The 13645-nt window shown below is 35.1% G+C and overlaps 1 protein-coding gene across 1 annotated transcript in view; it reads left to right on the top strand.

The window, feature by feature from the left end:
* LOC128240238 (ATP-citrate synthase-like) overlaps positions 1 to 13645 on the top strand; it is a 51127-nt gene that overhangs the window by 13922 nt on the left and 23560 nt on the right. Inside the window, exons 4-13 of the mRNA XM_052956772.1 lie at positions 2116 to 2178; positions 3672 to 3862; positions 4503 to 4582; positions 5352 to 5482; positions 6116 to 6234; positions 6471 to 6607; positions 7248 to 7309; positions 9325 to 9442; positions 10040 to 10194; positions 13194 to 13432. Of these exons, the coding sequence (XP_052812732.1) occupies positions 2116 to 2178; positions 3672 to 3862; positions 4503 to 4582; positions 5352 to 5482; positions 6116 to 6234; positions 6471 to 6607; positions 7248 to 7309; positions 9325 to 9442; positions 10040 to 10194; positions 13194 to 13432 (1295 nt within the window). The remainder of the gene's footprint in view (positions 1 to 2115; positions 2179 to 3671; positions 3863 to 4502; positions 4583 to 5351; positions 5483 to 6115; positions 6235 to 6470; positions 6608 to 7247; positions 7310 to 9324; positions 9443 to 10039; positions 10195 to 13193; positions 13433 to 13645) is intronic.

Below are 13645 nucleotides of genomic sequence, written 5' to 3'. Positions count from 1 at the left end.
ACTGATGATAACAATACCTTTATGTGGGCGTGAATAAGAAACATAATCATCTTTATTAGTTGATTAACCTTTCCCTTTGTTATGTATTTCCATTCTTCTGCATGCTTCCTGTCTTCTGTGTATATCCTCAAACCATTGTGACATGTTCTTATACAGATACAACAAATTTTCTTAATTATATAATGCTTACAACACAGGCCAGAGTTCTTCTGTAAATCATCGAAAACCTGGCTTCTTTGCATTATGCAGCGTATCTCGTTTCAATCTTTATTATAAAAAAATTAGACCCAGTAAACTATAATGTTTTGTATGGAATATTTGTATATTATTTAAGAAACAAAGTCTAAATCATTCTTTATCCTTAATTTTCTGTCTAGTTTTGAAAGCATTTTGGTTTATTTTTAGACAAAATTGGAATTCCCAATTTTAGTCGAACTGACCCACTTTTCATCTTTTCCCAATCAGGGACACCCAGGCCCAGTTCCATAAATGGTGAGAGAAAACACTGGGTGAAAGACTTAAATATGTTTCCCATTTATAACACAGTTTCCTTCATAGAAAATGCTGATTAAGATGAATATCTCATCAGTTGCAAATCATACTATGCTGCCGTTCATCATACCATTCCTTTTATTTTTCTGTTGAATGAAGGGAATAGATGAAGCATTATGTGGGAACAACACTAAGTCTTGTCTTTGTCATTGATTTATATGAGGTTTTCAGTGATAATTTCACTGTTTCAATATTTGCAATGAAATAATTAGGTTTATAGGCTATGATCCATATTATAATAGGAATAAAACTGTTGTGGCAGCTTGTGGATATGACGTCTTTTTTCTCACCTGTTTTTGAATGAGGCTTTGGAAAAATACGTCAATTTGACTAAATTTTGCCTAGAAATGAACAAGAACACTTTCAAAAGATTGACAGCAATGAGAAAATAATGTTTAAGACCCTGTGTCTGAAGGATGCATAATTTTTTCCATTAAAAAATGGTCCATTTTTTCATAAACAAATTAATATGTTGTATTCTTTTACTAAAATAAAATTGGGAATTTTTCTTTCACCATTCATGAAAAAGTATTTAATTAAGCATAACAAACCTGGCCTAAATTAGCCCATAATTAATTGTTTGTGCATAAAACTTTTATTTTATTATATTATAGTCCATTTACAATTATTCGTTGCTTAAGTATGATAACAAAGGTAACAGATCTTATATCAGTATAAAATAAAAAACAACAACAAATATATAAAGAAAAGAAAAAAGGAAAGGCTTTTTATGGCGGAGAAACAACATAAAAAACTCCTACATACACTTAATGGAAAATAAAATCAGTCATTCAAACACAATGGACTAAATGAATGTTTCCACAGGATTAGATGTCTAGCGAATTTTCCTGCATTGCGGCACTATTTGGGATCAATATAATACAGAGAGGGTTATAATTTGGCGGCATTTCTTACATTGATTTCCCTGATAGGGCTGATTAGCTGAAGAACTTTATGGTATTTCCTGGAATGGATCAATCATTTAGTTTTCACAAATATCGTGTGAATGTTAATTGTTTGTATGTTATGGCTTAACATATGTAGTAAAGGGTCTCTGATAATGATAAACACATAACGGTAATTAATACATTGATTCTCAATAAATGTTTGTCTCCTTATGATTTCGAACAAACTGGTTCCAGCTGTATTCATATAGCAACTTATTTTTAATTTCCTTTTTTTTCTGAGCTGAATTAAATGACAAATAACAATGTTTGTTCAACAAAAATGTAAAAATGTGCAGAAAAAAATGTCTAAATTATGAAGTTGATTTCAAATAAAGGTTCTGAAAAATTAGAATGGTTCTCTATTTTCATTTGTTTCACTTAGATTATTCATAAATACGGCTACCTTAATTTTTTTAAGAACAGTATGCTAATGTTTCTTTGAAGGCATTTTTGTAATGAGATGATCTTTCAAATATAAATTACATTATTTTTTAAGTTCTTTGTATGGGTGGGGACGGGGGATGTGGACTGCAACTTAAGAAATAGTCGAGGGAATATTTTTCCCTTGCCCCTGTTTGGCTTGTTACATATGACATTCCTGTATTTTTTGTTTCAGATCGGCAAGGCCCTCGGGAGGTTGAGAAGATTCATCATAGAACCATTTGTGGCACATGAGCAGGTAATGGGCTCCGACAATTCATCATCTGTGGGAATACAGTTTGATCAGGGTTTGCACAGATTTGAAAAGTACTTGAATTTTCATAAAAACTCCTTAAAACTACTTGAATTTTTATCTTAATTTAAAAACTGCTTTAAAAGTGCTTGTATTATTGCATATAGTCCTTTAATTTCCTTGTTTGGAACGTCTGTGATAAAAAAGGTTAAACTTTACATAAAAAGTTGGGTCATTATGTGTGGACGCTTTGCTAGTATTTTTTCGCTATTCAAATCTGTTGGGTGGTACAACTTACATGAGGATTGGTTAAGTTCAAGCTTATATGTAAAATGGAATAAAAAGGACAAACCACAAATAAAATAAATGAATTAACATTTTGTTATATTGATAATTATTTCTGACAGTACATTAGTCAACACTTATTTAAGGATGAAAAACATAGATGGAAATGGCCAATATTAGGATGACCCGCGTACAGGGTACATGAACATGTCACTTCAGAAAGCCTACCGTGATACTTTAAATAAATCCTTTACTGCGTAACCTTGTTCTATTATTAACCTACCTCCACATTAGAGAGTTCACAGTTGACATTAAATCGGCTAATTTCTTCAAGCAAATAAACAAATTTAGTTAATAATTGATTGTTTAACTTGAACATTATCACAGACTTGGTGAATTTCAAGTGCTGGATTTGCTTTAAAAATCGACTCCATCTTATAAACGAGACTAGACAAAAACACCAGATTTCATGGGCAAAGTTAGGGGGTCTTATAAGCGGATCGCCTTATAGTCGGGGAAATACGGTATTAAAGTTTTTCCGAGTACTCAAGTACTCGTTTTGAAGATTGTTCAAGTACTGATTTTACTACTCGTTGCCATCCCTAATGATTACAGAAACAGGATGATCACCATCATGCATTGGACTGGCTTCTAAAAATGTCTGATTATAGAAGCAAAAATATGAACTTGATACAAGATAAACACTTATGTGGCAAATAGGCACGTAACTGTTGGTAGATAATATTCAGCTTGCCTAGAATTTATGTTTATTAAGTCCATATTAGCATAGTATTGATGAAAATTAGATCTTATGCAGACAGTAATAAGATCAGCTAGATGCATACGATGCCTGAATAGGATTGTGTCTCAATGGGTCAATTGTGCAGAACTTTGAAATCTGTACTTAATAACCATGGATATGGTATTTAGTTCATATCATAAATATAGAATTATAGTGCCAAATACATAAAACATCACTATGTAACTTGTACACGTAAAAATGATGTCACATGAACAGTTATTACCCTTGACATTATTTCGTGATTCTGAAGTGATTTCTAATATGATTTAAAATAAAAAGGTTATTTTACTCTCTTCTTTAATGTTTTTTCTTGGAAAAGAAAAGAAAATTTATTTTATTACTTTTAATATGTTCAGTTATCAGTATTGGTCTAAGCAAAGATTTGAGATTTAAATCTCTCACTGTTCTTCAGTCGGAGGAGTACTATGTGTGCATCTACTCCCACCGTTCGGGCGACACGATTCTCTTTCACCATGAGGGTGGGGTTGATATCGGTGATGTTGATGCAAAGGCGGTGAAAATGGAGGTTCCCATAGGAGAGGATCTGAGTCCCACAGATGTAGAGGGAAAGCTGCTGGTCAACATTCCTGCACAAGCTAAACAGTGAGAAATAACAATGATATTAATTTTTAAAAAAATGTCAATCTTCAAATTTAGCTTGTTTATTATTGTGAGAAAACATATTGCAAATTTTCATTTTGCGTTGGTGTTGCTGTCAGCATTGTTTTTTTAACTTTATTCTTAAATCAAAAACCTTCCAAGTGCTTACACGAAAATGTGTGCATAGACTACCAGTACAAATTTACTCATGTGAAGCAAGGGCCATAACTCTGGCTTAAGTGATTGTTAAGTTATGCCCCTTATTTGGCAGGAAAGGAGCACAAGAGATCAAGTGGAGAGAGGGAAAATGATCCATCTGTTTCTTTGTTAAATGTTACTTAGGACATTGTAACTTTCATCCTTGGAGATGAGCTACAGTATCAGCTTATGGTGCTCTTGAATATCACCATTATTATATTTGACAATAATGAGCCAAACAATGAGAAATGACAGTACAGATTTCCTAGTAGTAGTTTTTGCTATTTGGTATAAAATTTAAGTTGTGAATGTCATCGTAAAGCTTCCGTTGAACACATGTTTACTGGTGGTTACATCTGAGCTTTTTCGTAAAATCATGGAAATGAACACTTCTTTCTATATTTAGATATGATGGTTTGCACTAATTCTAAATGATATTTTCCAGGCAGTTGACCAAGTTCATAACATCGCTGTACAAAGTCTACACAGACCTGTACTTCACATACCTGGAAATAAACCCACTAGGTAAGCATAGATTTTCCAGTGAACAGTGACTTTACAAAAAGTTAAGTATTGTCATTCCCAAAGTTAAATGGCAGCAAGGTAGCGGCACCTTCTGGTTCCCATTTCTCGAAAGTATTTAAGCTTAACAGGTTTAAGTAACTTATTTCAATTAGCCAAAGTACAAACTTAAAATCAATTTTGATAAATAAAGAATGTTTATTGTGATTATCATACAGATAATTCCTATATAACATCTAAAAAACGTAAATAGAATGCATAATATAGAAAAAACAAAAACAATGAGCTTAGCTTAATCCTGTTTTAAGGGACTTTTAAAAGAATTTTCGAGAAATTGGGGACAGGACAATTGAACATTGTATCTCTTGAATAAGAGGAACACTTTAAGTAATCTTCACATGTAAGTGGGTGGCTGGGGATTGTTGGGGTGGGGGGGGGGGGGGGGTCGGCGGGGAGGGTGTAGATGGATATATCCAACCCAATTGCATGTGCAGAAGCCCAGATGGACAGGACATTTTCAGGCATAGTAAAATCATATAATCACATGCAAACACACTATATGAGTTCTGTTGAACAAATCATATGGTATGAAACTGAACGGATTTGAGTATTCATAATGGATAAACCAATGGATTAAATGCAAGAAACATAGACAAACACATGCATTTGGACATGGATTCAAAATTATTATATTTTTTTTACAAATTACAAAATTTTATATAATTATAGTGTTATGTTAATCGTTTCAGTGATGAATCTTGTGTGTTTTTAGTGGTGACTTCTGGTGGAATCTATGTGCTGGACCTGGCTGCCAAGATCGACCAATGTGCCGAGTACCTGTGTAAAGGACAGTGGGGAGAACTGGAATTTCCCCCTCCATTCGGAAGGGATGCACTGCCTGAGGTCAGTTTGAAGGTTGAGTTTGGAGGCATGTGGGTGTTGGGTAAATGAGGGGTATTTTGTTTGACCAATGTGTTGAGAACTCTTGGAAGGAACATATGGGATATTTTTTAATTTCGCCCACCATTTGGCAGGAATATTCTTTCTAACACCATTGGAGGTCAATGTGAAGGTCGTGAGGTAGGTATGTTCAAAGTATCTTTTTAAAGGACAGTGGGATGACATGGAGTTAGCTCCACCACTTGGGAGGGATGTACTACCTAAGCTAGATAGCGCTGTTGGAGTTTGTACTAGATTTGCAGAAAGTCTGCATATAAAGCACAGAGGGTGCTCAGAAATTGGAGCATCATACATGGATTAGGGATGTTCACTGCAATTTGAGGGTTTCAATGTGAAGGCGTGAAGGAATGTGGAGTGTTGTTGCTAGAGTGTAATCTGATCATGGTAGTGTGCTGAATACCTGTCTTAAGTGCTGTTGTAGCTGGGTGATTTGACTGTTCTCCACTGTATGGATGGAATACCTGTAAGAGGTCACTAGATGTCAATGTAAAGGTCTGTGTAGGGTTTCTATAGATTAATATGCTTTATAGACAGTTTGTGATAAGTGTGATTAAAAAAGAAAGTACTCCTCTACAGGAGGCATATATTGCTGAGCTTGATTCCAAGAGTGGGGCTTCCCTGAAGTTGACAGTGTTGAACAAAACAGGCCGGATATGGACCATGGTTGCAGGGGGAGGGGCGTCTGTGATTTACGCGTAAGTACTTAGAAACTATGGTTCCCGTTTGACATCACATTGACAATTACATCTGATTTCTAATGGAGTTGTGGTGAGGGTTGGGTTAGAATAGAGCCTGCCAATATGATGTAACCAAGCCAAGAGTATGAACATGTTATCCAAGTGCAAAAACTCAATAATATTAAAATGCATAGAGAAATTGAAGCCTCTCAGTTAGTTTTTGTGTTAATATGATGAAATGTTTGTCTTTCCAGTGACACAATTTGTGATCTGGGTGGAGCTGCAGAGTTGGCCAACTACGGAGAGTATTCCGGAGCACCCAGCGAACAACAGACGTACGAGTACGCAAAAACTGTCCTGTCACTCATGACCGAAGAAAAGCACCCAGATGGTGAGTATTTGTGTTTGGGTTGTATTCAGGCCACTCAAATGATTAGCAGATGTACGAGTACACCATAACTGTCCTGTCACTCATGACTGAAGAATTGCATCCGGATGGTAAGTATTTGTGTTTTGGTAGTATTCTGGCTAGCCATGTGATTAACAGACGTATGAGTTGCCAAAACTGTCCCGATGCTGATGACCGAAGAAAAACTTCAAGATGGTAAATATTTGTGTGTTGGTAGTATTCCGTCAACTCAAGTTATTAACAGATGTATGCCTACAACAACAGACTAATGATTTTGCCAAAACTTTCCTGTCACTTATGACTTATTACTGGAGATAAACCAACTGAAATTGAGTGTACCTGCATTTTGTTCTGACCATATTTTCTGGTAGGGGATAAATTTTGTATCCCCTAGCTGGCAACTTGTGTAAAAAGTGTCCAATGTCTTCAGGCCAAAGAAAAGGTGCATTTGAATTTAACTCTCTTTACTTCATGTGGATCTCATTCATAGAATAACTGTTGGACAGTGATTGCATACTGAAGAACTGTTGGACTGGAGAAAATGTTGAATGAATTCATTTATTGTGTTGTACATTTGATTGAATGCACACTGTCATTCACACTATTATTTAAATATTTTCAGGCAAAATCCTCATCATTGGTGGTGGTATTGCCAACTTCACTAACGTGGCAGCAACATTTAAGGTAAGGCTGAATCCAAACCCTAAGCAAGTGAATGAGGAGCCAGGGCTTCATTTCAATAAAAGATCTTGGCAATAACTTCAAAATTCTTACATCTGTATGAAGGTTATGATGGCAACTAAAAAAATATTTTTTATATATGTCAGTTTATACAATGGGATGTATTATAGTTGCACCTGTGACAGAAGGGCAGGTGGGCAGGCAGTTGAACATACATATTGTTTGATAAATAGTTTGTGAAGCATTTGTCTAAGTTTGGTCATAATATGTATTGACATAATGTCTCGGACAAGTTTGATAACCCACAGTTACTCGAGAGTTATTGCCATTTCGTTATCCAAATTACCTCAAATCAGTCTTGTCTGATCAATAACTTAACCCTTTAGCGCATGTATACGAGATAGGCCGACATAGCTCATTACCAGATGTATACGCATTTGGCCGACCGTATCCATTACTGGATGTAAACGCATGGCCCGCATATTTCAATAGGGTCATTTCAATATTTCAATTTTGCATCTTTCTTTTTGTAAACAATATCCCGGATGTTTATAAAATTAAAGTTTAACCTTTTGTGTATTGATTTTCCCTTGAAAATATCGTCTGCTAAATTGAGAAGGTGTTTATACTCCCAATCGCAGGTGTGATATCCCATTGTGACGTAATAAGACCACGAGCTAAGTACTGTATGGAATTTCCCCCAAATTCATTGATGCGTAAATCATTAAATATATTACGTCAGTTCAGTTTACCATTAAAATCAATTGAGATTATATTTACTTAAAGGTAATATTTTGTTTATAAACAAAAGAAATAATTAGTAAATGAGAAAATGATGGGTAATTTTTCTGTGAAGCTTATATAATGTCCATCATAGTTTTGGCTGTAAAATAGGTCATGTGCAAGCGTTTTGTTTGATCTAGATCTTTTTATTCATACCGGAAAATCATTTCTCGGCTTTCTTTTTTTGTAAACAATTTTATGAGGGGGTAATAAAGTTAAAGAGACACCTTGGACTGGATCTCTCAGCTGGATGACACCGGATATTCCTGACATATTTCTGTGTATTAATACACAAGAACATAAATTGTCGGCTTTTTAATCCAGATGGGTCTTTTTTATGATAGGGGTAATAAAAATTAGATCGATCCCAGCATTTTATTACCCTTTGATTTAATGCAATTATGACATTTCAAAGAAATGTTACAAATCCATCTTGAAAATACATTCACAGCTGAAATAAAATAATTTTATATTTCATCATTGACACCATTTATTAGATAATTTAATTATCTATAAAAAATGAATTCACATAAAAAAGATTTGGACACAATTATTTGGAGTAACATTGATTTTAAGGTCATACTGCTGTATTCATTTTCTCATTTTCAAATATCCAGAAAAGTACCTATGCAGATAAGGACTGCTTATCAGTAAGATGGCTATTGACTGGGAGGTGTAATGTGGCCACTTGTCTATGTGCTAAAGGGTTAAGAAGCCTTTGTCTAATATCAGCAAATTTGGTCAGAAAATGCATGGGCATAATAACTAGGACAAGTTCAACAACCAGCCATATTGCCCTTTTATTATAGATGTTACCTCAAATCGGCCTTGTCAATAACTCAGGCCTTGAAATAATTGTTTTGGCTTACTCCCTACGGGGAACCTGAACTTCTACTCACCTGGCACAAAAAATACTTGCCCTATATTTTCAACAAAATCAGGTAACACTGATTAAACATAAGCTGGTTTTGCAGCCAATCAAATTTACCTGGGCTGAGGAGTATGATTGAATTTCTTCTTGCCCGACCTCAATATTCACTCCAAAGATATTCACTCCCAATTGTGAGCGGGTGAGTGGATTTCTCCAGGCCTGTACCTTGAGAATTCTTTGTCCTATTATGACCAAATTTGTTCAGAATGTATTTGGGCATAGCATCTTGTTATGTTTCCTTAATTGTATATTTGTATTTTAGTTTAAACCAACTAGGAGTCTGAAATTCAATCTTCTGTTTCAGGGTATAGTACGGGCCCTGCGTGAGTACCAGCAGCTATTGATTGAGGGCAATGTGAATATCTACGTACGTCGAGCTGGACCCAACTTCCAAGAAGGGTTAAGAATTATGAGGGAACTTGGTAATTCAGTTTTTAGGTTCATTGCATTAATGAATTACTTGGTATTGAGAGTTAATATAGTGTTACACTGAGGGTAATGTTTGATTTATGTACGCTAGGCCCAGGTCAGCTACCATGAAGGGCTCAGAATTATGAGAGAACTGGGTAAATACAGTTTAAATGTTTACAAGACCTCAGAGCATTACTGCTTTAACACCTTAAGTAAAATAAGTACCTTATAGCAATATGGTTGCTACATTGCTGAGGGCTGTTTCAGCAAGAATACTAGCAGTGATTTCGTATGTAAGAGAGGTTTTCCACAGTAGTACTACACTGATAAAAATATATCCTCTGTACAAATTCTTGTAAACACAGTCTCCTATCCAACTTAAATTTAAAAATCGGAACTGAGTGTTTTGATGGAACTGTAAAAATGGTTTACCCAGTACACCGAATGTTATAACTGCGGCAAGAAGTATAAGGATAAGATTTATATTAAGTATATACCCTGGTGGCTTAAAAGGTTGTGTTTAAAGGTTTCATGCGTTTGGTTACTATCCTTACAAATTAATCAATTCATCTTATACTTTCAATTAAGTTAAGTTTTGATTACTTCAGGTAACACATTGGGTGTTCCAATCCACGTTTTTGGCCCAGAGACACACATGACAGCAATTGTCAGCATGGCACTCGGTAAACGTGACATTCCTCATGACCCGAAACCACTCCCCACAACAGCCAACTTCCTGCTACCCACAGACTCGGGATCAGGGGTAAGTGTGACCTTGGTTTTATTTAACCCTTTAGCACATAGACAAGTGGCCAGATTACACCTCCCAGTCAATATCCAACTTAGTGATAAGCAGTCCTTATCTGCATAGGCACTTTTCAGGATATTTGAAAATGAGAAAATGAACACAGCAGTATGACCTTAAAATCAATATAACTCCAAACAATTGTTTCCAAATCTTTTTTATGTGAATACATTTTTATAGATAATTAAATTATCTAATAAATGGCGTCAATAATGAAATATAAAATTATTTTATTTCATCTGTGAATGCATCTCCAAGAAGGAATTGTAACATTTCTTTGAAATGTCATAATTGCATTAAATCAAAGGGTAATAAAATGCTGGGATCGATCTAAATTTTATTACCCCTATCATAAAAAAGACCCATCTGGATGAAAAAGCCGACAATTGATGTTCTTGTGTATTAATACACAGAAATGTGGCAGGAATATCCGGTGTCATCCAGCTGAGAGATCCAGTCCAAGGTGTCTGTTTAACTTTATTACCCCCTCATAAAATTCTTTACAAAAAGAAAGCCGAGAAATGATTTCAAAGTAATGAATAAAAAGATCTAGATCATGAAACGCTTGCACAAATGTGTTTACTTGACCTATTTTACGACCGGAACCATGCTGGCCATCGATTAGCTCAGCAGAAAATTTACTCATCATTTTCTCGGCTACTTATTGTTTCTATTGTTTGTAACACAAAATACCGGTATTATCTTCAAATAATTATAATCTTAATTGATTTTAATGGTTAATGCAACTGACATAAGATATTCAATGATTTACACATCAATGTTTTTGGGGAAATTCCATACTGAACAGTTTTGTATTCCTCGAGGTTTTATTACGTCACAGTGGGATCTCACACCTGTGATTGGCAGTATAAATAATAACCTTCAAGTTTTAGCAGACGACATTTTCGAGGGAAAATCAATACACAAAAGGTTAAGCTTTATCTTTATAAACATCCGGGATATTGTTTACAAAAAGAAAGATGCAAAATTGAAGTATTAAAATGACCCTATTGAAATATGCGGGCCATGCGTTTACATCCAGTAATGGATACGGTCGGCCAGATGCGTTTACATCTGCTAATGAGCTATGTCGGCCTATCTCGTATACATGCGCTAAAGGGTTAAGGTTGAATTTAGTGAGAATCTTGTGAACTGTGACAGTAAAAATGGGTCACACAGTAAGGTTTTTAGTTATCAATTTCGACCATCATATCATTTATGTTGTATACAGAAAAGGGAGTAAATCAACTTTAAACTACCCATGACCTCAACAATGCATTACACAGTGGGCACTGCGCTCCATTATGAGTAACAAGAAATAACAATGTTAAATTGTTTGCTTACGTCAAATTTACTCTAAGGCCTAATTCTGTTTGTGGCAGCTCTTACGTTTCAGCAATATTTGGAAGTCTTGGAACATTTTTCCCCTTATATTTTCCTGAAAACTTGTTGAGTTTTGTGTGGTATCTTGTTTTTGAAAATCTCAAGCATCAAAGAAATATTTCATGGTTAGTCTTAACACAATTAAAGATTGACCTTTACTATTTTACTTAGGGCTATTCCAGTAAAACATATAACCCACAGGTGAAAGGCAATTATTTGAAGAGGTGGGTGTCTTTTTTCGCTAATTTGGTCCCTGCTTTTGTAGTGATTGGTATATTTTAAAGGTGCCTTCCCCCTGGGGGTTATATGTTTAAATGGAATAGTTCTTACCATTTCAACAATGTACTTTTTAATTAGCCAATAATTGCTATTTATTTGACCAGTACTGTTTTTGTGTTACATATCATGTATGGATTCAAGATATCTTATTGTTTTTTTTATCTTTAGGCAGCACAGGTAGGCTAAATATCAATACATGTTGTATGCTTGACATCTTTATTTTCAATCACTGTATGTACAAAAATATTTGTTGTCTTTGCACACTCGGCTTTGTCTGTATTCTGCTTTGATTTGATTGGCTTCTTTGGTATTTAACAAATCACTTTGAGATTTTTATAAGCTTAAAGTTAAACATTTGCAATGAATAAAAAAAACTCAGATATTCAATTTAACCTTGGAACACACGTTGCCTAGAGATTATGCCCATGTATAGAAAGGCAATTAACTCTGGCTGTAAAATGTAGTTATGCCCCATGTCACCTGAAAAAACAAAAAGACACAGGTAGGTGTTTGCTTTGCAGCGAACTTGTTTTGCAATTTGCATGAAGTGGTATGTGTATCATAGGTTGTGGATTGTAACGCTGAATCACCTAGATATTTACAATAGAGATATTCACTAATCACATGGTAATCCCAGGAAAAAAAAATATTACCAATAATGACTGAGTTTGGATTCATTATGAAATTTTGTAACAAAAGTAGTTCAATATCAAGGTCGATTGTAGTCGCAGTTAACATCATTTCAATTGATGGATTACTACACATATTGTCAAAAAAACTGAATTGAAGTAAAACAATCTGTCAACTGATTGACATGCTTTCAAGCTGCACTGTTTTGGGACTTTAATAGTATTTATACCAATGAGAAAGTGTAGAAGCCCTGTGCAAGTAGATGACCTTGGGTTCAATAGAATGTAGTGTTGAAGAAACTTACCCAGTGAGGACACAGTTTGATTCAAGCGTCATGTCTATTGTTGCACTTTATTTATGAGATTAACATGATGTGTTGTTCTAACAAACAGTAAAGCTTAGCCGTAACATTTTAAGATAATTATAATAAGTTACAAATATCGTATGGAATGTCATTTTAAAATATATCTTACACCTCATATTTGATCCCCAAGACAGTAGTGTCAAAGCATACCTGTAATATTTCAATCTCCCAGGCTTAGGACTTAGGGCTCGTCAGCTACTTATCAAATGAATCATTTTTACAGTCTGAATGCAAAAAATCTCATTTTTGTTCTGTATAAAATAACTAACGCATCTCTTGCAATTTACCTTTTCTTTACCAGGCATCCCCCTCGCCTAGCCGCAAGAGTTCATCTGCCGACCTGACCAAGATACCAGATGTCGCCCAGATACCCCAGTTCCTCTCAACACCCGACAGCCCTGCGACCAAGCCTCTGTTCACCAAGGGTACCAAGGCGATCATCTGGGGCATGCAGGCCCGGGCTGTTCAGGGGATGATGGACTTTGATTATGTGTGCTCGCGAAAATCACCCTCGGTCGTTGCGATGATTTACCCTTTTACGTTAGTTTTTACCCTACATATAAAATTACGAGGGTTGATCCAGAATTACGTGGACTTTTTTAATAATTTAAATATCGTTGCAGATAGAACATAGAAAATTCACATACAAAACATATAACATATCTGGTATAATTCCTGAAATTTTCAGAACAATACATAATTGTTTTGCTAAATTACAATGCATTAATGACATATGGTTAAACCTGACCGGCG

The sequence above is a fragment of the Mya arenaria genome, chromosome 7 (assembly GCF_026914265.1).
Source record: "Mya arenaria isolate MELC-2E11 chromosome 7, ASM2691426v1".
NCBI classification, from domain to species: Eukaryota; Metazoa; Mollusca; class Bivalvia; order Myida; family Myidae; genus Mya; species Mya arenaria.
This window is presented reverse-complemented; position numbering and strand designations above follow the sequence as displayed.